At 37.1% G+C, this 27,191-nt stretch overlaps 1 protein-coding gene across 1 annotated transcript in view; it reads left to right on the forward strand.

Annotated features, from left to right (window-relative positions):
* Positions 1-18,285, forward strand: part of opn7b (opsin 7, group member b) — a 103,725-nt gene extending 85,440 nt beyond the window's left edge. The window contains exons 3-6 of the mRNA XM_030139729.1: positions 29-189; positions 3,672-3,799; positions 16,458-16,792; positions 17,659-18,285. Of these exons, the coding sequence (XP_029995589.1) occupies positions 29-189; positions 3,672-3,799; positions 16,458-16,792; positions 17,659-18,159 (1,125 nt within the window). The 3' untranslated portion in view covers positions 18,160-18,285. The remainder of the gene's footprint in view (positions 1-28; positions 190-3,671; positions 3,800-16,457; positions 16,793-17,658) is intronic.
* The last annotated feature ends 8,906 nt before the right edge of the window (positions 18,286-27,191 follow it).

Raw genomic sequence — 27,191 nt, forward strand, 5'->3', positions numbered from 1 at the left:
TTAGAACTCCATATTCTCTGCCTCTCAGGTGCTGTCGGTGCTGGGTAATGGGACCCTGCTGTTCGTGGCCTATAGAAAGAAGTCCTCCCTGAAGCCAGCAGAGTTCTTTGTGGTGAACCTTGCCATCAGTGACCTGAGCATGACCATCACTTTGTTCCCGTTGGCCATACCTTCAGCCTTCGCTCATATGTGAGTACACACTGCAGTTTCCTTTCACTACTGGTGTAATGACAATAACATGTATCATAAGTAAATGAATAAATAAAGCCTATTCTGTTCTATTCTGCATTCAGGTTTCTGCTGCTCTTTGATCTTACATGTTTTTTGTCAACTGCTTACGTCATTCTCCATTCAATGTGCATCATAGGAACGAAGAAAAATGTTAAGCATTAACAACTAGAAGTGCCCTCACAAAGCACACATATGTTCACCAAGGCCAGCAGTTAACTTCACTTCTCATTCTACAGAATTATTGAACCAACAGCTAACCATGGCATTATGACCGATGATTTAATCCTTTTGTCAAGGAGAATGTAACTGGAGATACTGGTTAAACACCAGTCTTAAGGTGAAAACAGGACAGCTGTGGGAAAAGCTACTTTATTATTATTACCCTGCACCCTGAAGGGGAGGCAAGGGGTATTATTTCTGGTTCAGTTTGTTTGTTTGTTTATTAACACTTCACCAGCAAAACTATTGGTTGAATTCATACCAAACTGGGTTTATAGATTGACCTACTTTTCCCAAAATGTAATGAGATCTATTCTGGGTCACTGGCAAAGTTAAACACTTGTGAATTTTTTCAAACTTTGTTTTTCCCATTTACTTATAATGGGGGAAATTTCACATGTCTGTAGCAGCATAATTATCAGCTGAATTCATACCAAATTTGGTTTATAGATTGACAGTGACCCAGAAAAGTTCTCATTACATTTTGGGAAAAGTAGGTCAAAGTTCAAACTTTTTATGAAATTTTTTTTTAATTGTTTTTTTCTCCTGTTTACTTATAAAGGCTGAAAAAAATCACGTCTATAAAAACATCAATTTTCTTTCAATTTACTTCAAACTTGGCACATATATAGATTCAATGGACATGCTGACATCAGCACACATAGACATGATGACATCAGCTGGATCGATGCCAAAATAAACTATAATATGTGCGAGGGGTGGGGTTTGTTGTGCCTGCCACCACTTGTTATAACATGCATCATTCCAATGTGCAATACTGTTGTTTGTTCTGTTAACTTTATGTCACCACTGTAGTGTAAATCTAATCATAGCTTTAATATACTCATACACCTTATTAACCCATAAAGACCCAAACATCCATCACTGACCAAAACCATCTACACAAATCCTATCAATCCATGTATATAATTGGTGTAAAATACAGTTTGTCATTTTCATGGTCATCAGATATGACCCATGCAGATGTTCAAACACCGTCATCTTCTACAACAGTGATTCACCAGTGAAACCCATAGTTTGATAAATGACAGTGGATGGAAACACTGGGTTTATGTTCAGTTGAAGATATATTTGACTGAAAAATTCAGTTTTCTCTGTTTTTGATAAAAGAATCCTCAACTTAAATCTGAGCTTTTCTGAACATCTACATGATCAGTAAATTAAATACAGGAAAATACCTGATTAATGCTGATAACATGCAAAATACAGAGGACAATATTAGATTAAATGGTGATAAATCACATAAAAAAGGTTAAATATAGAGAAAATTTCATTTGGGAACCAACACAAAAGTAGCACTGGGTCTTTAGGTTAAGAACAACTTATTGAGACATTATTTAGCATAGAACTTTGGAAAATATAAAATGAACTGAGCATGAACTGAACATGGCAGATATTAAATGGCTTAAATATACATTTAAATATTGGAAAAAGGAACAATTAAAAGTGAACAAAGCGGAAAGAGATAGTGTCAACAAAAAACCATCAGTAAAAGGGTCAAAATTATATAAAAATGATGATAAAACATGTACTCTGTTACTTCACTACGGGTTTTTATGTAGGTAAATGGAGATGATTATCACAACTGTGTACAATTTTCAGTTACTTTACTATAATAGGTGACGCTATTAACAACTATTTTAAACAACTGGTTTCATAACAGTCAGACAACCTCTGTGGTGAGCTTTAACATCTCATCCAGAGACGATCAAATTATAATGCCAAGGATAAGATCAAACATGAACAAAATTATTACTTTGGAAGACAAGTAACACTTTAATATAGTCATGTATGAACACACATGACCGTTTATTTCTCTGGCTTCTTTATTCATGTCCAATTGTTATTTTTGATTCTAGCTCTTCAATACAGATTGAACGTTCTTCATGCTAATTTCTTGCTCAAGTTGCAACATTTGTCTTCTTTGCATTGATGTGTATCTAATTCATATGTACATACATGCATATTTAAGGACTAAATATAACGCATGCATATAAAGTATGTTATACATATTCAGTAGTTGTGATTTACTTTGGTTACCCTCACAGCCATCAAATAACTTTGCTACACAAATGTTTCATCAAGTTTACCATTTTATTGTGTCAGTAAGTAAACATTTAGCATTAGCTTATCCATTAGCACTTCGCGTGTCACAGTGCTTTCATTTTTTCTGAATATGGTCATGACTGGGCTTCAAAGGGGCAGATGTGATCAGTCTTGGTCTTGAAACAGCTCTTAAAACCACTTTTGGTCAGCTATTGATTCTGTTACATACTAAAAACTATACACGAAACCCTTATAATAGTCAAAGATGATTGTTATATATCACAAGGAAATACCTGTACTTTGGTCACATAACATAATGTCTTTAATGTGTAAAAAGAAAAAAAAATCCCATAATGGCCTTAAGTAAGTATTAAGTAAGTAGGTAGGTAGGTAGGTAGGTAGGTAAATAAATAAAAATAAATAACTCACATTTTTACAGCACTAACACTCTTTTCCATTTTATGGATCTGCTTCAAATTTAAAAGGCTAATCCTTGGCCCAGGTCCTGCCCTTCCACTCAGTTTCAAAAAAAGAAACAGAAAGACAGTTTGACCTCTCTGGCAGAGATAGATCAATACCAAGACCAATAAATAAATAAATAAATGATTGAATAAGTAAAGAGGAAGAAGACAGGGGGTTATAGTCCACAAATCCACACTTTCAAGGGCTATATTTGCAGTATTTCTGCATGTTTTTAATAGTCACTATTAACTCTTTTTTTTTATTTCTTGTTTTTGCGTAGTAATTCTAAATACAGGAGCTGGCTTAGAGCCTTCCTTAAGGGACACAGAAATTAGCATGAAATGTAACGTCACGTTGAATAAATGTGAACTTTAATGAGAAAACATGAAGGAATGGTTGATGAATGTGACCATAAGTGGCACTTTGTCACTGGGTCTCGTGTCTCCTTTGACCTTCCCTTCTTCCCTCTCTGATCCCCAGAGCATGTGAGGCTGATTGCTGTCACATCTGCCTTCCATAGGTCAAATACATCACCACTCACTGCAGTTGTATATGACCGGGGGACTGAAAATGTACCTGGTTCTGTAACTAGGTGTGAATTATGTAATTTAGCAAAAGGATTATAAGGGAATTAGAGGCTTTACACTGATGTCAGTCGGTAACAGATTCTTCTTTCTTTACTCTCTGCTCAGGTGGCTGTTTAATAAGGTGACGTGTACCGTCTATGCTTTCTGCGGCGTTTTGTTTGGACTGTGCAGCCTGACTAACCTGACGGTGCTCTCCAGCGTCTGCTGGCTCAAGGTCTGCTGTCCGAACTATGGTAAGACTACAAGGCCTGCATTTATTTGATCATATTTGCCACAACTCAGCTCAATAAAAACTGAAATCTACATATATAAGAAGGTCTCATTGATCAGCATTTTGATTAGTGAGACCTTTCTTACCCTCCTATGAAGTCAAAACCTTGGATTTGAGGCGAGAAATATTTAAGTCGTGAAGTCAGCAGTTCAGGGGCTCTCTGCAAAAAAAGTGACCATCCTGCAATAATTTTCAAGATCATGTTTTATCGTCTTTATGAAGCAACTATGCAAATTGGATGTTTGCAAGATCCTCTACTGCACTCTCCTTCTTTATTAATGAATAATGCCTGAAGGTCTCCTTTGCAAAAACTTACAAACCATCCAATTACTGGAATTACATGGGTCCCTGGCGCATGTTTACTGTCTGTCTTTACTAATGAATTTCATTTTGTGTTACAAAGCAGCATACAAAACCCACTTGTAACCACATGTACACAAATTGCAAACATGTCAAACCCAAGAATGCTAATCCAGCAGCTCACAGCAGGTTAAGATATTTAACTGCTAAAAGCCTTCAGTCAGTAAATACATACAGAAATCATTCACCTTTTGACTGAAAGCATTGCTTGCAGCAGCCCTGTAATGATCTGACATGACTCAAGGTCCAGAGCTGACATTCAGCTGTCGGGTCCCCTTTAAGTTTAGATTAGATGTGGTGTAGCAGCTCTGCATGTGAACAGGTCACTGTGATGTCAAGGAGAAAGTTTGTTCTATGTTCGCATTATAATGCAGATGATCTTCAGGTCAAATGTTGATTGATCAAAAATCCATCAGAAGAACACAGCACAAGAGAAACAGAAACAGATAACAGTGTCAAAGATCAAAATCAAAAAGAAAAGGACACAAAACACTGGGCGCATCAAGATCCAGCTTCTGTCAGATCTTTTACCCATGGATGGAGTTTTCTCGGTTGTCATGGAGATATAGTTTTGACATGAAGCTCAGACCAAAAAAAAAAAAAAAATCTGTGTTGAGCATCAGTCTGTGTAATGATATTTGGCTGCTTTGATAAAATAACCAAACCTTTTTCACTCTAGCAGAGAGATATCAGCTAATTACAAAAAATTAAAAAATAAAATTGCCTTATAACCAACAAAACTGAAAAAAAACCAAACAAACAAATGAAATACTGAGCATTACAACAGCGTATTAGGGCCACATAAGAAAATAAAAACGCTTGTCACTACGAGAATAAAGTCATAACATAATGAGAATAAATTCGTAGCTTTAAAAAACTGATTATTTAATGAGAATGAAGTCATAATATTTCGAGAATAAAGTCATATAATGAGAATAAAGTCGTACTCACTCATCGAATAATGGAGAACTTGGAACATTTTGTGAAGTTATACTTTTATTTGGGGTTTACGCACAAAGGCCAAATACTGAGTCTATCCCCCCATCAACACATTAGCATTAGTCTAAGGACTTTCAAGCGAGTTCGTACACGTTTAGGTTTGTTGTAAGAACCCAACTGATTTGGAACAAACTGCCTCTTTTGTGGAGGAAGAACTGACAAAGTGGTTGGCTGCAGGGCTATCAGTGGTTACACCAGAGCTGTAGGGTTTTTTATTTCTCAAGAAACTGTGAGGATTCTACTCTGAGTTTTGGAGTCCAACAGAAGTGAAAATTGCTGCTTCACTTGTTGCGTTCACTGTAAAACCGGAAACTCTGTCGAATTTTCAAAATATTACAACTTTAATCTCATAAAGTACAACTTTATTGTCATTAAATAATGAGATTTTTTTTCAACTACGACTTTATTCTCATTATATTATTACTTTATTCTCGAAATATTACAACTTAAGTCTCGTTAAATAATGAGTTCTTTAAAATTACATCAGTGTAAAAGTTCATGACAAGCAGGAAACCCCTTAAAAACTCATTTATTCCTATTTCCTGCATATTGTCTCATTTTGTTAGCGTCCGTAGATTTGTGGGATTCACCATTGTTTTCTTATTTTTACTCTTGCTCCAGATAAGATGCAATTTGACAAGTGGTCGAGTATATTTTACCAAGATAAGAGAAACTCATCAAAGCCCAAGTAGTATTTGATCAGTACAGTAACTCAGTTTATTATCTTATATTATGTTTTGGAAGAGTATCTATGAATGATTATACATTTGTGGTTAGTAATATAGATTCTTAAATATATTTGTATCTGAGCAAAACTAAATAATGAAATAAAAGTACATCTTTTACAGTGGAAATAAACATTTTTCCCTTTAATGAGAATGTTGCTGCATGAGGTCCAGTGTTTAAACCAGAGGTAATTGGCATCAAAAAGCAAGAAACAGGTTTTAAAATAACAAGCAATGCAATGAATATTCATCATACATATTTGTAGAAGATTCAATTTTCTAATTCTGTATAATTTATTTCTCACTAACATATCTTGTTATGCGTACCTTTCTACATGCCCTATAGGCTTCATACTGAAAAACAGTCTCTGAGACATCAACACGCAGTGAAAGACGTTAAAGTCATGCAAATAAATTCAGATGTTATTCAACAATGTTAACAAGGTCGACTAACTGTTGACAGTTAAGGTTGCTTTAGATTAATGAAGTAAAGTAAGTGCATTTTTTATGTTCTCATAAAAGACTCACTGTCAGCACAAGATACTATGAAAAATACTTACTGAATGTTTTTCTAAAGTGAAGCCCAGTCTGACATTCAGGGACGATGCAACATCAATAGACAGGATTCCATTCAAGTATATCCCATATCTTAACTCAACTTTACAGAAAATTTGCAAAAGAAATTATAAATGTTGATGTGGTTAGATTCAGTCTTCTCCTATGCTGTTAAATGAAGAAATGATAGATTTAATAGGTTTTTTTTTTTTTACAAAAGCCTGAAGATGGCGTTAGTCTTGCCTTAATTCTGTGAACAGTGTGGTCTCACTGGTTCACATATACAGAATTATTCACAAGATATGTTTCTACTACCAGATTAATTATATTTTTCTTTATTTAGTATATATATTTAGAATAATAACATATCAATTGAAAAAGCAAATTAAATGGGTGGATGGATGGATGGATGGATGGATGGATGGATGGATGGATGGATGGATGGATGGATGGATGGATGGATGGATGGATGGATGGATGGATGGATGGATTTTACATGTGACTATGAAACACATGCAGGACTTTTCTGTTCCCTGTGGAAATATAATTTAAATACTGTGTTTAACCATATTGCTAATGAACTTAATTAATCCTCTTATCACTGAAGGCAATGAGTATTTATGTAGTTATTATTTATTTAGTTAGTTATTTACTTATGTCTGCAGTCATGACATCTTCCATGGACATTGGACACTGTCTCTGCAATTACTGAACCATTTCTGTCTTACATTTTCTCATCATTGGTCATTAAAATATCATAACTTTCAGTGAAAATGTGACTCCACTACCACATAGTGTTTCATATTAATAAACTGTTGTATGTACTGGCAGCAGTTTCACAGTCCTACAAGCCAAGGATACTGCAACGTACACTTTACACAATCCAACTTAAACATTTACACAAGGTAGCTCTCTATGATGTCTCAGTCCTCCTACAAGACAGGATCTGAATCCAGATCCAGATTCTAGAAGGATTTAAAGATTTCCTCACCACTGGGACACTTTTAGACATAATTGTGATTTTCTCAGAAATTAAGGCCACAACAATGTCAATCAATGTGACAAACATCTGGCTGATCTGAAAGTCAGCCACATCTGTTTATGGTGTATTTTCATTCATTCATCTGTCATATTTGATGGTTGTTCCTGACATCAGTTTTGAATGTAGCAACTTCAGATTTGGTATTTATACTCTTTTTTTTTTTTTTTTGTAATCATTATTAACTTTCTTTATTGAAAGCAATCTCACAGGCAACAGCATGACAGTGCAATGTGATATAAAGGACTTCCATTCTTTCCTTTTTCTTTTTATCTCTCCCACAATCCTACCCTACCCGAAAGAAGACAATTCTTAATTTAAATCCAATACTGACATGTGATCAGTACAGAATACATACGACAATTGTCTAATTAAGAAAAATAAGTAACTAAAATAAAATAGAAATGAAAAAAAATAATAAAAGGGGGAGGGGGAGTCTGTCATCACAATCAGGCAGTCAAGGTTTCAATATAATGTAAGAGAGGTCTCAAGTTTTTCAAATGACTTTAAGGAGCATTTGAGGGAAAATCTAAGCTTTTCAAGTCAAGTTTGTTTTTTTAAATAAATATTTCTATTGAAAAATATGGCACATCAAAAGAGAAAATCAACATTTCAGGAAACAAAAAGCTGACAACCAGATAAATGTAAAGTTATTGTTTGTGCATCACACAAAAATATATATATTTTTAAACAAAGTATACAAGAGGTAAGCAAACCTACATAAAATAAACTCCATAAAAACATACATAAAAAATAAATATTAATAAAATTAATATATATACATATATATATATATATATATATATATATATATATATAAAGAAAAAAAAATGAAAGGGGGGGGTCATCAGTCACAAGAAAAGAATGGAAGTGATTTGACGAAAGTTAAGAAGGGCTGCCACTTACTGTAGAACTTACAGGGAACAGCTCTTAAAGAATATCTAATCTTTTCTATTTTTAAGAAAGACATAGCATCCCTGAGCCATTGAATACTGGAAAGAGTCTTTGTGGATTTCCAGTAAAGGAGAAGGCGCCATCTTGCCATTTATACTCATTTTTTAAATCATTTTTTTCATGCTAGACCTGTTCATTTTCAGTCAAATCATAGAAGTGACGATATTGACACTGACATCACTTAAAAAGTAGCTACAAATAACTGATCATGAACCATGAATCCAAATGCCTGGAGTATGTTTTAAGAGTCAAGGAACAAATTTATACCATGAATATACATGATAGAAAAAAATGAGATCTGTTGCGTCTGTTTTTATTTGATATGCATAACAGAAACACATGTCCGAACACACCAAGCAAAGCCAATATAACACATATCAATGGGATTTGTCATATCTAACACACACAGTTAGATATGGTCTAATAGGCATAAGAAAACACAGCAGGAGGTTGCATATGTGGTAAGAAACAAATCAGCTCAAACACTAACAAAAACATATGATGTGGAAATGAAAAAAATAGTGATGACAGGTTGAATAACGTTAATGTGTTAGGCAGACTTCAAGTTCAGTCTGTAAAGCAGAATGTAAAACCCCAGAGAATAAAAGCATCGCAAATACACCCAGTTTGAAATGCAAATGTGCACAAATAATTACGCCTTTTAATGACTTATCCATGAAAAGCCTTGAAACACACTACCATTAAGCCTCTCTGTCCTCTTGTCTGTACAGTAGTTCATATGTCCAGGCAAACCGTCCACCAAGTCAAACACAAAGAAACACACTTTCCTGTCTGTATTAAATTAAAGGGCATGCTACTGATGCAGCCACAGTCTGGCCAAACCAACATTTCTAGTTCAGATACAGTTTATGAAACTTTTGTACCCAGTTAGTAAAAGTAGACGATGACATGAAAAGAAATAATAGGTTCAGATTAGGGCAGTCAAAATCAACGTGTTAATGCAGATTAATCCATAGTCAGGATTAATCTGATTACAAATTTCAATGCAGTTAACCCATCTGCAGCTCAGAATGACTCTGAACATCTCTGGCAATGAATTTCGGGCAGTTTGTCCAAGTAGAGTTAGTGTCGCACATGAACAAACAGGCAGTTGATCCAGTAGTAACAAGCAGCAGAACCAACCCATAACGATGGAAGATGCTACACAGTACGTTGGCCCTCTGGATGGAAATATGAGGACAAAAAAAACCCAAGATGGAACAGTCAACCAACACAAAGTATTATGCACACTCTGCAGGAAGGAGTTTTCTTTTCACCAAGCACTTCCACCTTAAAATACCACATTAACGTGAAGTATACGTTAGTGCTAGCACTTCGGCTAACGCTAGAGGGGGTAATCCCAGGTTCATCAAGTCAAAGTCCTGCCATGTATTGGTTCCAACCTGTTCACTTAACACTGTGATCCACTAATTATCCCATCTACCTGGATGTGGAGTTGTGCTCATCAGAATGGGCTGGGTCAGTGAACAGGTTGGAACCAATACATGGCAGGACTTTGACTTGATGAACCTGGGATTACCCACTTCTAGCTAACGCATCACCCATCTTGCAACAAACATGTTAAGCGCATATATATTCCTTCTTTCTTGAGTCTGTTTGCTCATGCAAAATGAAATGCGATTAATTGAGATTAAAAATGAATTATATCTAATTGTGATTAATCAAAATTAATCCACAGCAACTCTGTGATTAATCTGATTAAAAATTTTAATTGTTAGACTGCACTAGTTCAGATACTTGAGCCACATACATGCATACTGTTTTATGCATGGAGTTCTTCTTCCATATCTCCTTTATAAACCTACAATTTGTGTCCTTCAGTGTGTAATAGTTTTGCTTTTCTGCTGAATACTAAAAGAGTGGCAGTTGTAATAATCAGAGCTGACGTATCCATTGGAATAATGTCTTTTTAATGTCTAATTTCAGTGTTCTGGTGTTATTCAAATTAGATATTATTGCATTAAACTCATCACAAGCATTTCTATCAGATGTGAAAGGCCAAAAGTGGCTGTGTATATGATTGTCCAACATGATAAAAGCATAAATATGAATGTCCACATTATTAACCAAAAAAAAAAAAAACAAAACTGTAAAAACTGGCTACAAAACAAATCATTAGGGAGTGTTACTTGAAGCCTCAGCACAAATTTCCTTCATAGAACTGATGAGACAGCAAACCTTTTTAAAATTTCATGTTAAAAACTGCTTTAATGTTAAACCACAAAATCAGAGGAAAAGAGAGCATAGCAAGATAGATAGATAGATGATAGATAGATAGATAGAGAGATAGATAGATAGATAGATAATAGATAGATAGATAGATAGATAGATAGATAGATAGATAGATAGATAGATAAAGCTTTAAAAACCTGGATAAATTAACTGTAATGTGCAAAATAAACTGTGCACAGTGGAAAATGACAGAAGTGTTAGTCTGTTACAGTCAGAGTGGTGTTGATGTTATGTGTTGTATCTAAATATGTTTGACTGGAGCACATTCTCTGAAATATAACGGATGCAGACGTACTGTGTGAGACACGTGAGGGGATGGATGAATGTGGTGTTGAGTGATTTATTCTTTTCTTACTCCTTGATTTCTTCCACCACCGCTGACAACAAATTAGCTCCTGTCAGGTGACCTAACAGGAGGCATAGATCCGGTGTTCCCTATTTGGCTTAATCAACAGCCAGCGATCTTGCTGATTAACTTGTGAACACTAGATCGAAATCCATAAAACAAGATGGAGGGTGGATAAAGGAACATGCCCAGGAGGACTTGTCTCCCGCTGTTCACTAAATAAGAGGGGCCTAATGACACAAGGGAGGCGGAAGAAGAAGAGAAGGGAGTTGGGGAGTTTTCTTAACGAAAAAAGGGCTGACATAAAAGCAGCAGATGACGGCATCAGCGTGAGATATGTGTCCTGATGCTAATTGGTATTGGCCTTCAAAATTGAAGCCTTTCTGGAACCAAACAGATTCCAATCCCAGTTGGTCAACATTCTTAAATCACTGCGAAAATATACAGACAGACGAGAGAGAGATGGAGTGTTTGTGTTTTGCACTGTTTCAGAGTTATTCAGCGTTATTGGACAAACATTGCATACTCACCTTTCAGCACAGTCTATTTCACATCGTCTAGTCCTTGCCTATTTTCAGGCACCGATTTTGTCTGATCACAGACAGGTACGGGGTTAAATACGTAATTGGCAGCTGTCATTACCAATCAGTGATCGGATTCTGTCCGATGCAACCTGGACATGACTCCATTGGTCTACTCAACATGGAAGCTTTGAAAAGTGGCTTCACTTTTCTATAATGGCTGGAAACCCCATTAAGCTTTTCCCAGGAGACTCAGGAGGGAGTGTGCTGTCTCTGGCTCCTGCAGCTGTAATAAAAACACCACAGTGTGAAAGTAATACTTCAGATGTAAAAGTTATGGATGCTCTCAAGTAAAATTTATGCAGTATCAGCAAAATGAGCAGTTGCCAGTGATCAAAAGTATCTACTGATCTAAAATGTTTAAGGACTTTTGAACCATTAATTCTATCAATGCATGTACATAAATTAAGTGAAATGTCGTTTCTCATCTTTTCAACAACATAAGAAATTATCCATTTGGACGTTCAGAGCCTCCATAATAAATGTGGAAACACCACGTCTTTCTGCAGCTTTGAATCACCATCAAAATTTAGTTTTTAGTTGAATAAATAAGTGATTATTGTGATTGTTATGTTTTAATATAATAAGCTTTGGACTCTAATGAACATCTATATGATCAGTAAATTAAACAGTAAAAATACCGAATTGTCTGTGAAAAATGCCAAATGTACTGTAAGCCTGGATGTCAAATATACTATACTATAAAAATTGATTAGAATGCACTTAAAAGTACAAGTTTGATGACAATACTAGAAAATATTAAGTATAGTCAACTCATTTGTAGATATAGTTGAATGTGTGAATACATTTAAATTAAATGGATTTAAATTAATAACTTTTAGGTATGCCCACACTTCTTTTTCTTTTGACCACATAAATTGTCACCTGCCCATGCATGTCTGGACATGGCAGTCTCAGTGCTTTCAGTCAAAGAGTAGCTGCTAGAGGAGTTTCAGTGCTTATCGTACAAGATACAACTCAAAAAGTTGTGAGTGACCGTCGGCTATCGACGATTGTTTGTTTTAACCGTGAGAGGACTGTTTTGTTTTATTGTCCACCAGTTCCATCGACTGTTTTCACCGACATTTTCTCTTAGCTAGATGTCTGCTGGGCTGACTTGCTACTTTTCTCAGTGGGAATAGTAGGGAATAGTAGGTCAAAGTTCAAATTTTTAATGAATTTTTTCAAACTTTTTTCTCCCATTTACTTATAATGGGCGAAATTTCAAATGTCTATAAAAACATATATATTTTTTAAATTTACTTCAAACTTGGCACATATGCAGAAGCAATTGATATGCTGACATCAGCACACACATAGACATGATGACATCAGCTGGATCGACGCCAAAATAAGATACAATACGTGCAAGGGTTGGGCTTTGTTGTGCCTAGCACCACTTGTTATTCCGGGATTAAAGTCAGAATTCTGACTTTTTTCTTATTTGGTATTATCATTAGTAGTAATATTTTGTATAATTTATATAATTTATAATTTGGCATTGCTTTCCCTTTTAAGAGTTAATAGTAATAGCTAGTTACTATATAATTATATTGAAGGTGAATTTTTTCCCCACCCTTAGCATTTGCCTATTGCCTAATTGGCCAGCTGGCTCTACTATCATCAATAATCTTCCTTTATCTGTGATGTTGGTGTAAAGAAAATACACTTCTGGATATTGAGAGTTTGACATCATACGGTTTAAGGGCTTTTGTTGGAAACTGAGTTCAGCTCTATGTGTGAAAGGAGCCCAGACTGAATGGTTAGTGTGACACTCGGATCGCTGGAGAATTTGATTGGTGACAGGGATGCTTCACATCTATAAAAGCCATCTGTAACGGCTAACCATTCCCTTTCCCCAGAACCGAGCAGTTCAGAGTGTGCCGCAGGGTTTAATCACCACCCCCCACCCTCAGCTTGAACTGTAAGAGGGTCTGACATCCAGCTGAAGAGGCTGTGTGGTACCGTAGATAAGGCTCCCTGTGTTTTCCTCCACACTGATTGCACAGTGAAGAAGCCTCGTCTAAATCAATTACAGTAGACCGTTAGTGGTGTTGGCTGGTTCAGCATTTCCTTTGGATTTCCTTATTCACACTCCACATGAGTGTAGTGATGAGTGGGTACTTCACCTCTGATCATGCAGTTGAACACAGGCTGAAAGGATTACCTTTTGGAGCCTTGTCTGGTTGGATTGCACTTCCTTCCCAATTTCTGTGAAAAATCTCTGGGTCAATTGGGAATAGTAGCAGAAGTAGCTGTATGCAGAGGACAGGAGGTAAAACCATGGTTTATTTTTATGTTACTGAGCCTGTGGACATGTAAAGTGGATCAATTTGAGGTCTGCAGTTGCTGGAAAGTCTCCCAGATTCCTGTGTAAATTAAATGAACACTCAATACTGAAAAACAGTGGTTCCTATTGTGAGACCTTGTGTGATTCTGTGGCTTCTGAAATGTTAAATTACCTGGCCTACATGAACGTAAACACTACTTTATGCATTAGATAGATAGATAGATAGATAGATAGATAGATAGATAGATAGATAGATAGATAGATAGATAGATAGATAGATAGATAGATAGATAGATAGATAGATAGATAGATAGATAGATAGATAGATAGATAGACCTGTGTAAAAACAAGACAATGTTGTGACACAACAGGAGTAGCTGCAGCAGCTGTACTTTCAGTTTTTTTAACCTTTACAAGAAAACAGGTCAAATCACATTCAATCCAGAGCCTGTGTGCTCTGAGAAGCTGTAACAGTAAGCGTACTCAGAACAGTCCCTCTCCCACTTGTACTTATTTTTCTTCTTTAGACTAAAGAAGCAATGAGTTCTTTCCCACAAAATAGACTTCTTGTCCTCTCTGGGACCAATTCCTTAAGGGCTTCCGTCTATTCCTCCAGACTGAGGAGACATAAATCAATTAGAGACTTCCCCTAGTGCATAGGCGTCATCCTTCAGCTCTACTTTGGCCTCCTCACTTTGTGTCTGGAGGGCTCCAGTCCTCTGTGTGTCGACCTGAGACTCGCAACAACATTGTGAAGTTTATTTCATGCGCCTCATTTTAAGATCTTCTGTTGTTCCTTTATTCTGCTGTTGTTTGAGCTCACGGTATGGTCTGTTCTCTCCATTTTTCTACTTATAAACAAGCCATCATGGCTCCTCTGATAGGCTGCATTTCTTCAGTTCCTCTTGGCTTTAGGTTTTTAAAAACTCTTCATTCTATTTTCCTCCAGTTTCTCTTTCAAGTTCATTTGTCCTCCTGAGAACTAGGAAAGTAAACGTTTTGGCTTTTTTTACATTAAATAATTGCTGCAATAGAAACCGTTTTTTCAGATACAGTTTGTTTTGTTTTTTTTTTTTTTTTAATGGAATGTCCTTTGCAGAGGTCAGTGTTTTTGCTTATTTTCCTCCCTTTTTTTACGTAAAGCTGTGGAAATTTTGTCCCCTACAGAGTAAAACATGCATTGTTGGGTCTCAGGAGAATATTCTGCATATCTAAATAGCTTACAGTTGGTGAAAGACCTCTGAACCTTCTCAGGCCGTGTCAACATGAATACATTTTAGCTTTAAAACTCATAAGTTTCACCATGTGCTACTATTTGGTTTTGTGCTACTTACTGGTTTTATGGTCAGTTGACCCTGTTTCAGTTGAGAATCTCTTTGGTGGCGTTGGAGTGTGAATGGACAGGACACTTTTACAGATAGTGACATGGACACATTCAACTACATACTGTACCGTCCTTGATCCGCCATGTTCCAGTCATGTGACAGCTCAGCATAGTCTAGGAGCTGTTTATTCAACATGGATATTGAATCTATGTCCTTATCGTCTCTGGTAGCAGCTGCTGTGCATTTTGCTTTTTATCATGCTACTTACAAACACAGTAATTTGCAATAATTCTTGTATCCAGTGACATGACTGGACTCATTTCCTGTTTTGAGCTTTGAAGTTCCAAAGTTTGACAGTTCCTGATACTTTGTTTTCATCCAGTTACTGCCTGCAGATCTTAACTACGTTGTTTTGTTGTGCTTCTGCAGAGTTTTGCTGTTTTTACTGCTCTAAAACTCTGTGCAGATCAAAGATGGAAGACTCATAATGAGATGAGCTGCATACCCTCATTGTATTGGTCTGCAGCATTCTGTTAGAACAGGAGACTAAAATCAGCAAATGGTGACATGATAACATAAATCACAAATCAGACTCTCAGTCAGCTTAAGATGGGCTGAGATGGACCACTTTGGCCTGAACTGGACTTAAGAGGAAGCCAAAATAATTAGATAATAAAAAGTTGTGTTATTATCTGTATATTCACTGCTGTGGTGCTTGTGCATAAACATCAACAAAGACCTATTGTGCCATTAAACACGTGAAACGAATGAAACTGTAGAAAATATATCATTTAAATCCTTGCAAATCAAATCAAAATAAATGACTTTATGTTAATTTTATCTGTTGCAGTGGGAAAAGCAGTGATGCATCACTGTGTAAAATCAAACACACCAAAAGATTTATAACCATTCTTAAAGTCACATTATATTGTCTGCAAAGTATAATTCATTCTTCTTGTCACATTAAGGCTGCATATCCTAAGGTGTTCATCACTTACTGGCATTCTCTCTCCACTGTCTTCTCCCTCTGTCTTCCTGTTTCTCCTCACTCACCAGCCTCAGGTAACCAGACTCAATATGCCTCAGTAGCGTATTGTTGTTATTGTTTTTTTGTTTCCTTCGTTTTTTTCCCCATCTGTCAGTAATCACTCCCCCAACTCTCCGTCCTCTGTCTCTGTTATGCTCTTCCTCAGGTAACAAGTTCTCTTTCTGCCACGCCTGCCTGCTGGTTCTTGGAGTATGGTTGTACGCTGGAGTGTTCGCGGTGGGCCCCCTGACAGGCTGGGGTGAATACGGGGCCGAGCCTTACGGCACGGCGTGCTGCATTAATTGGCATGCGCCCAGCGAGAATCCTGCAGCTATGAGCTACATCATCTGCCTCTTTTTCTTCTGCTACATTGTGCCCTGCACCGTCATCTTCCTGTCTTACACGTTCATTCTGCTGACTGTTCGAGGCTCCCGCCAGGCTGTGCAGCAGCACATGTCCCCACAAAACAAGATCACCAACGCACACGCACTTATTATCAAGGTAACTGCACACTGACTCAGGTTCTTAAACCCTTTATCGGGCAAGTGACAATTTTTGGTAATTCCTGCATACATTACAAGAGAGTGACAGCAACAGTTATAGTGAGGACAGCGAGTTAACAATCTTAGGTCCAATGTGGTCTACAGGGTCTGTAAGGTCCACCTCTGCATGAACAGTGAGTGGACCTGCTTTGTTAGGTACCATGAAGTAATGGTACTAATGTGAGGAATGATGTTCAAAGGGATAATGTGGATGTTGACAGGTGTCTGGATCAGCACTTATGTTGGTGTAATGTCCTAAAATGCATGTTCCTTTCACATTACATTTGTTTTTTACTTGTATATTATATATATATATATATATATATATATATATATATATATATATATATATATTATATTTCTTTTGTGCCACTTATGGGTAAGGAACCAAATATGGTAACTTCACTGACCTCGATTTTCTATATGAAATTTTTTATTATTTCACAAAGTAACTGGAAAAGCACTGTGAGAGCGCAGACCGTGGCAGATCAGCGCTACCCCCCACCCCCCTCCAATCACCTAAATTAAATGATTTGTTCCTTGTGCCAGTATCAGCATTTCCTGAAAATTTCATCAAAATCCATCCATAATTTGAGTTATCTTGCTAACAGACAAACAAACAGACAGACAAAGACAAACCCAGATGAAAACATAACCTCCTTGGCAGGGGTAATAAAGTCTTGTTATGTTTCCCAACAACACACTAAGGTTGAAATTTTGAATTTCAGAGTGTTTCTATGAGTGCCCTATAAAGGGTTAAACATGCGTAAACTAAATGTGTTTACATGACAAATGGATTCAGTGTGTTTTCATGTCTCTTTTCAGCTTTCAGTGGCTGTTTGCATCGGTTTCCTGACAGCATGGAGTCCATATGCTATCGTTTCCATGTGGGCAGCCTTTGGTGTCCCGTCAAATGTTCCACCGATGGCTTTTGCTCTCGCAGCTATCTTTGCCAAGTCCTCAACCCTTTACAACCCTATTGTTTATCTGGTCTTCAAGCCAAACTTTCGCAAGTTCCTGTGTCGGGATGTGGCTCAGTGTAGAAGAAAACTCTGTGGATGCATATGTCAGGACAGCTCAGCGCAGAAGGAAATGTGCATGCAGTCTCACTATAAAGAGGAATGCAACTCTACCAGGTTGTCCAATGGGCTACCTGAGAATCACGGGACATGCAGACACTGTCCTTGCCCAGAAACAGCTCGTGGTTCCAGAGAAAACTGTGCAGCACACAGCCCCCAGCAGACGGCCAGGATACTGAAAGGATCCCAACACAGTGAGGTGGCTGTAAGCCAACTCTCCAATGAGTTGCAAAGTGACTTCCTGTAGAAAATAACAAAAACAGCCAGACAGAGTGAAGATGAGGAAAAGACGTGGAACTGAATACAAGAAAGACACTAATTGAAGTCAATGAAAAGGGAAAACAATGATGGTTTGGAGAAAAGAATATTATTATAAAAAATGTTATACATATAATATATATAATGCTGAAGGTTTGTTAGACTTGTCTCATGCCTCAAATATGTAATACTGCCAAAAAAACAACCACATAGCTGGAAGCATAAATGAGCCAATCAGCCAACATGCAACCACAAATGTGTTATTAATATTTTATCAGGTCGGATTATTATGCGTCTTTGTCTGATTACGTTGTGTGATCGGCATAAAGCATGCAAGACTGAAATTCCATAGAGTCATAATGCAAATCAATTCACGCTGGATTTAGAGGAAGTATCCCATACTGAAACTTTCTACTCTCTAAACTACCTTTTCTGTATTGACTGAGTACTGTATTTGAAGATGTGTTGGTTTTGATAGTTGTTTATTAATGCATGCCTCTAATTCTAGGACCACAGGGTTGCACATAATAGAAAAATAGTTTTCGCTCTTTGCTTCTGAGTACAAGCCCCAGTTAATTTAACCATAAAATACAGTCTACCTCTATATTTCTCTGCAGGTGGTTGGAAGAAGAGCTCTGAGACTCTTTGAATCTGTATCTGTAAAAATGACCATGGATATCTATCCCTTTAGCCAAGGGGTCTAGTATTGATCCTGCTGGAGAGAGGAGTTATAAATGTCAGTTTTGTCTATTCATCTGTGACCTGGTCTTGGTTGAATTTTAACAGAGAAAAGATTTCTGCGCAGGACTTATTGTAACCAAATCTATAACACTTAGTAAGCTCTATTCGGTGTTTGTGTTTGTGTGTATGAAGTCTTGATATCTTTGGAAAAAACTTCAGGATCCATCATTTAATGGTCCATAATGTGTTCGAGGACCATCATGTTTCACATTGCTAACATACCATTTGGACAACGCTCTGTATTTTATAAATGACATTTTGACAGGAAATCCACAAAAACAGACACTCTGATCTTAGTAATTACCACGCTGATGAAAGGTTGTGTTTAAGAAGCTTTTCTATTGCAGTCTGTTTTTTTTGTTTTTTTTTGTACATTGAATAATGGCTTAGTTTTCTGGCTGCCGTTATTTACAATCTATAAGTCTTCATAAAACAGAGAGCTGGCTCTTTTTAATATGCTGTGGATGATGGTCACTACAGAGAGAGTTACTCTGACATTCTGGTGTTTTTTGTTTTGTTTTTTTTTTATTTCCAGGAGGCTTATCAGGTGCAATCAAAAGGCTTATTCTAATAATGAACCAATGCACAGAAGGATTAAGATAATTTTAATCTATTACAATGTGTGTCTATGTTTATAGTAATTGGTTGTGATAACATTACTACTGAGATGTGGAAACATGGTGGTACATGAGTGTGATGTGTGAAAAGGAGCAGTCAGACCACCGACGACGCTTTAAACAAATCGACCAGGTTTTATTTGTATTTAAAATGACGAATGACTACATGTCAGTTGTTGTTATTTTATACACAGGAACAGCCAGTTCATATTATACTATACAGTACTATTTACTTAAACATTCTCTTCCAGATAAATGTGGATTGTCTGGAGATTGACCATATGAGCCCATATTTTTGTGTCCAATACTCCTGTGTTATAGTGCTACTATGTTGATCTCAAAAATTAACTTGGTGAACACAATTATTTTATTACAACAGAAAACTCAGACTTACATTGTAATTATTCAGAATTATCTTATACTGTGCTTCGAGGGGGTCTTTAGAAAAGCCTGTTTGTGTGTGTGTCTGTGTGAAAGTGAGGGGAAAAAATATGTGGGTTTATTTTACTTCATGTGTGTATTTTTCTAATGTGCCTCTGTGTGCATGTGCTTTTATGGACAGACTTACAAATATGCAGATCCTGAGAGAAGCGTACGCTACGGTGGCAAATTCTTTTAGGTCTGACACAAAAACAGAAAATTTATGGACATATTCAACATGTTCCTCAAGCCATTGTAACAAAAGAGAAGAAATTGCCTTTATGTCTATGCATGGATAGGCCAATCGCCTCTTGCCTCTTGGAGAACAGAGGGCCTGTTGTTCAACAGAAGGATTTGTAACATGAGAGACATAAGGCTTTGCCTCAGCAACTGCAAACATTATTCCAATAAAAAAATGCCTGGTGAGCATAGTTGAGCTTAACTGCAATGTTTGTCCAACGAGCAGTTTTGCACTTTTCCCCTGGCAGCATAGGTCATCAAATGAAAGTACAAAAGACCTGCCATGGACAACATTAAATAGATCTGCTGAAGCGCTTGTTGTGGTTGACTGGCGAGACTTTAATGCATTTTCATGATACCTTTCTGTATCACAGCCTAACCCCGGAGAAACACTGCAGTTCTTTGCAATTTTCCCAGCATACCTGCATATCACATTTTGTGCGTTCACTTTCAGTTAGTAGATTAAATGATTTGCTGTAAGTCATGCAAAACCCCCACATCAGCATGTGTGATGCATTCTGCTGCTGCCTGCACTCTCTGAATAACTCTTCTGCTATTGGTAGTGGTTGTTTTATGTAGATGAATAATTGTTGTGCGAATGAATGCTTCATTTGGGCTTTTTACAGTATTTCCCACTGGATAAGGTCCCTGCCTGTTTAGGATCTGGTCACTGTACATTTGCAATTGTGACTAACTTTTCACATATACAGCAGATGAAGCTCATTAGGACAGATAGTAATGTCATCTAGATAGTCTTTCTGCTTTAACAGTGAACATAGTAGACAACTACATGGGTACAGGGTAGAAGCTCAATACTGTTTCTTGCTCTTGAACATCCAGGCTCAACTACAAGGTGATCAGTAGCCTCATAACTGAGAATGGTACGTATGTTTTTCAGAGAAAAATACATGATTGTACTTTAATGTGTCACAGAAGGTGCTGGTTTAATGTTGGCTGTAGGATTTAGGTGAATGAAGGTGTGATGGGTTAATGAATTAGTGAAGAAGTAGAAGAGGAATTTACCGCAAGTCATGCTGGAACCAAAGGTTACAGTCACCTTACACTTACCGTCAAAGCCAAAATGTTGCTTTGGACACTTGTATCTTTCTACCAATATGCAGGTTACCATTAAAAAAAACACATACATATCAAAGACTTTGACTCCAGTCTTCTGCTGGATCTGCTGTGCACGGCTCATATTCTTGAGCAAAGATGGACAAACAAACCAGGAAACATAACTGTGAAAATCTGATGTCTCTTTTTCTATTCTGTTCAACTCAAGGAACAATTACTGATATTACCCAGGTGTATATCTGCATCGCTAGCCATTCCCACCTGGGCCATCGCCATTTGCTTTACTCATTCAAACATTGTGCATACAGTATAAAGAAAGAAAATATATATATATATCAAATTTCAGGGATTTCATGTGGACATTGGTTTTGCATGTATGTAGATAATACGTGTGTGTACAGAAGGCAATTTTGTTCTTGTATTATCATAAATGTCAGCCTAAATGTGTCACTCCCCTTGCTGTGTCTTGAAATGGGGTGATGGATTTGTTTTATACTCGTTTCTGACTGGTGGCTGTGAAGGCGTTTACATAACCAGCTTCTAAAGTTCGTAGTTTCCTTCACAGCAGGTGCCATCCCTTTGCTTCCCTTTTTATTTATTTATTTATTTATGAGCTCTGTGAGATGAGGATATAGATGAGGCATGCTGTGTTTTGGAAGACTCTAAAATTACAGTTGCAGTTTACCGACCGCTATGAAGCGTCATTTCCCTCTGGGGCGTGACACACACCGATCCAGACGGGACATTGAGTCCATTGTGATGCAGTTGATATGCAGCCTCTCTGAAGGTTGCTGTGTCTACCTCCAGTTAATCACAGAATGTATTTGTAACTCTTCACTTATGACTGAATACATTTATTTCAATTGGAGATACAAACCATTTATAATGAAGGAATCCGAGTAGCAAAGTGTTTGATGTGATTACAGCTGCTTAGATGAGCAGTTTACGGCACGCAAGTTTAATTACTTAGAAACCCAAGTAATGCTCTGTCAGTTGTGTGTGTGCTGCCCCTCAAGCTGAATACAATTACTGTTTGCCCTTGCAGCAAATCCTCCTTTGTGACAAGCACAGTGTAAGGCATAACGTCCGCACTTTGTTGAGTTTCCATCTTAACTGTCTTCAATTACCTGTCAACACGCAGCCTGGAAACAAGACGCTGTTAATTGTGTTTTTGTCATGACTCTGAATCAGCAGAATTTCTATATGCAGTCTTTATAATGGCTTAATGATGCACTTACTGGGCTCTCAAGCTCTCTGTATATATGTGCTAATCTGCTGAAAAAGTCGATCAGGAGGATGCAGCTGTGGAGTACAGTCTTTGTATTTAATACTATCAAATACAAACACTCTATTCAATTGACCCTCAAATTGCCCAAATATAACTTGCGCATGAAAATTTGCCTAATGGAAAAATGTCAATTTCACCAGAACTCCCATTTTTTGATGAAAAGTTTCTGCGCTGGCAAGAGGTGTTTTTTGGTATATCATGCAAAACTGCAATGGAAAGACCATTTTCCGCAGCTAGAGTCATGTGAATAAAAAAAAAAAAAAAAAAAGACGGATGTTGACAGATGTTACAACAAGCGAAGAATAAGAGTTTTAAAAGAAACATGGCGCGGTCTGTGTGGACACAGCAGGAAACCAAATCATTTTTTAAAATTCGTACAGGATATAGGGGTAATATATAATAATAATGAACATATCTGTAAATCAAGACAATATTTATTCATCACCATGTTTATGGAATGACTTCTCGTGTCATCTCACGATAATAAATGAACACATCATCGCATTTGTGATTTAGTGGAAAAACCGACATTACGCACTTCTGTTTTTTCGACATTAAGTAAATATAAGTCAAATTTTGCGCACATGTCCAATGGAAAAGCCACTTCTGTTGTTTAACAAATTTAGACTAAGCTGTGTTACACAGGCGTAGCAGACACAAACGTAAGTCAGCAGTTTTGCAGCCACCCCAACATCCCCATTTCTAAGACATGAACATGGCTGAATGTGATGTGTTGTACAGACTTATTTGTATATGGGGGGATGTATGTCTATGTAACTATATGGAGTTTTAAATATAATTATAACATCATAATTATAGAGATTATTATCATTGTTGTCAGTGATGTTTCTGATGCACTGTGAAAACTGTTTACATCATTTTCTTTTTTTGCTCTTTGTTTCCTCTCATTCTTTTTCTTTCTATTTTAGTTTTGGTTGTTCAAAATGTTAAAGATTGTATGAAAAGTGTTAATATCCAAGGGCATATCATTTGTTCTGGGGTAAAATGTAATGACGAATAAATATAATTTAGGATTCTGTCTTCATACTATTTTATTTAGTTAATGTTTTTAAAAGTGTCTCTTTCCTGAGGTGTTGAAGGTTCTGTTTTGCATCGATATCCATCCTGGCAAATCCAATAACCCACAGACAGCTCTAATACAAGGTCTGAACACACTCAGGATACATTCCACGACACATTCAGAGCAATGAATTAAATTTGCAGGGGAAAAATTAGAGGTAGTCTTTTTATCTCTGTTGAAATGAATGAATGTGCTGTGTTTTGGGCTTCCTTATTTGCATATAGAACAGGTAAATCAGATCAGATCAAAAGTGAGGAATCCAGACACATTTAATGAAGCTTTCTAATATCAGACTTAAACAGACACTCACAGCTGGACATAGTATTTGAACAACTCAAGATTAGTGTTACAGCAATGTCTGGGTTGCAGATTTTAATACATGGTCATTGATTACATTAAAGACACTAACTATGGACATTTTGGACAGATTTAATTTTACTTTTCATGTTTTAGAAAATTGCTACAGCATAAACAGGTATTCCATCAGGTGATTTAAGATGGATGCTGAGGACCTCGAATAGTGTGTCACAATTCACTAATCGTTCCTTTTGTTTTGTATTTTGTTTAAAAAAATCATATTTCATCATTTTACTGTATGTTATATGTAAACTGGACACAGTATAGTAGGTTTTTTTTCAACTTTCAAGGCCTATTTTCCTTCCTCATCCACTGGTTTCTATGTATAACTTAATGCATTCTGTTCAGAGGCAGAAAAACTTGTAAAACCCTTCAAGCGTTGACTTTAACTTCATAGTAGTTCTAAGACATCAGCTTCTCACGTGCTTTCTCCATGTGTTTGTGTATTTACTGGCTATGAACACAACACACACCACACACATATTGCACATACCCTCATACATATTGTGTGGCATCTTAGCAGGTTGGCATGGATTTTACCTCTAATTGGTTTTGTCACGGTCTTCTGAATCTGCAAAACAACTTTCCTGATAACAGTTGCAGCTGCTGGAAGAAGCTGATTCTACTGACCAAGCTTTATTGAACACAACTGCTTTGGACACTGCATTACATGTGTGTACAGTGTGTGCATATAAAGTGGAAATGGATAGGAAAGTACCTGCTCTTTACTTTAATGTAAATGGAAATCAATATTCTCTTGAGAATGAAATACGACAATGCTAATATTGCATAATAGCTTACACATGGTTTGAATTCTAAATGGTGCATTCAGTTTTAATCTTTAATCAGTGATTTAACAACACAACTGACCTTGAATCAAGTAAAAGGAGAAATCCTATTATCCTCCTTTTCTCTATTGGACACGATGAGGTTATGCATCAGCTGCTACAGTTTTTCTTCACACATTTTTTTCTCCTACTTCATCCTTGCACACCTGGTGCATAGCATTAACGCAGCAGATTTAGGAGTAATCAAGAGCACTTATACTGTATGCAAACAGATGGATACAATCTGGCCACGTCACCTTCATGAGAAGCCCCTGCCCATCGCCATCTGATCACATATGTGCACTGTGACAGGTCTGCAGTAAGGCCAGGAATGTGAGTAAAAACTGCAGCAGCAACTTTATCATTCATGATGCTAAGTTTTTTTGTTTGTTTGTTTGTTTTTTTATTTAAAGTTTCAGTAGCATGAAAATATGTCAATAATCAGAATATGTTCAAATGGATGGGTATAGGGCACAGGTGTTTGAATGTGGTGAATCATGTGTTACAGCCTTTTCAGTCCAACTGAAGATGCATGAGAGATTTTAGACAACACTTCACATCATTATCAACACACCAAATGAAGAACCACAAAAGCACTCGGAAAGCACCGACCTCCACCAAGGCAGATCAGCCCCCCACAATCATCACCAAAATTTAATCATTTGTTCCTTTTGCTGGTATCAACGTTTCTGAAATTTTCATCCAAATCCATCCATAACTTTTTGAGTTATCTTGCTAACAGACAAACAGACAAATTAGAAACTAGAAAAGCACTCGAAAAGCACATGTTGGTGACATGCATCACATGAGACAAGAACTGCAGCCCACTGAAATTTTTCATACATAACAAAATGATTTGTTTAATTATTAGATTTTTACACCACCCCCCGAAGGGGAGACAGTGGGTTCTGATTTTGGTTTGGTTCAGTTTGTTTCTTTCTTTCTTTGTTAACACTAGCAGCAAAACTATTGGTTGAATTCATACCAAACTGGGTTTATAGATTGCCAGTGACCCAGAATAGATCTAATTACATTTAGGGAAAAGTAGCTCAGAGTTAACATTTTTCATGAAATTTTAAAATCTTTTTTCTTCTCTCATTTACTTATAATGGGCAAAATTTCAAATGTCTATAAAAACAATTTTGTTTCAGTTTACTTAAAACTTGGCACATACATAGAGGCAACTGATATGCTGACATCAGCACAGCATATACATGATGACATCAGCTGGATCAATGCCAAAATAAGCTACAATACATGGAAGGTTTGTTGTGCCTGGCACCACTTGTTTTTTGTGTTTGTTTGTTTTTACAAAGTTAGGTCCTTCAGTTCTCTATTTCGTCTGCCAGGGCTCTGTCTATCTAAATAACTGTTTGCTAACATTGCAAGACACTGTGGGATCATGGGATACGTTGTTTTTCAGATGAAAATCCATCTGATGAAGAAATCATATCCATTCATTCATCCATCCATTTTCTTCTGCTTATCTGGGACCGGGTTGCGGAGGCAACAGTCTAAGCAGGGATGCTCAGAATTTCCTCTCCCGAGATCCCTCCTCTAGCTCCTCCAGGGGGATCCTGAGGCGTTCCCAGGCCAGCTGACAGACATAGTCTCTCCAGCGTATCCTAGGTCTTCCCCAAGGCCTCCTCCCAGCAGGACATGCCCAGAACACCTCCCCAGGGAGGCATCCAGGAGGCATCTGAAACAGATGCCCAAGCCACCTCAGCTGGCCCCTCTCAATGTGCAGGAGCAGCAGCTCTACACCGAGCTCCTCCCCAGTGGCTGAGCTCCTCACCCTATCTCTAAGGGTGCACCCAGCCACCCTATGGAGGAAACTCATTGATGATGCAAAGCATACAAGGGGTATGATGCTATTGACAGGCAACAAATGAAATAGTCCATTGCATTGAAAAAAAGAGGCAGATTTTGAACTGAATTTGAGTGTTCCCAGAAACATTTGATATGATAGAACACAAGTATAGCCATTTTTATATAGTTTAATGTACATCTCCTCTTCAGATTCCCACTGATTCAAACACCATCTGTTCGTAAATATGTAAAAAGCATTACCAAACACAGAATACGATTGCATGCACTGTAGCTGGGGGCGGACACTAATCCTGTTTTCAGTGTCTGCATTATCAGCATGTTTGATATACTCCTTATGTTTACAGTGACATTGTGCTCAGATGAAACAGATAATACCTGACCTTACCGTGCAAACACAGCTGTGCATATGAACATTTCATAAATGTGAGTTTCCTCCTGTACAGCCGAATGGAGGCTGAAATCCTCATTGAACGCATTCAAATAACTGTTTCTGTGGGATGTTATGTAATAATCAAGTAAACTGTCAACTTTAATGTGTTCAAATGC

The sequence above is a fragment of the Sphaeramia orbicularis genome, chromosome 7 (assembly GCF_902148855.1).
Source record: "Sphaeramia orbicularis chromosome 7, fSphaOr1.1, whole genome shotgun sequence".
NCBI lineage: Eukaryota > Metazoa > Chordata > Actinopteri > Kurtiformes > Apogonidae > Sphaeramia > Sphaeramia orbicularis.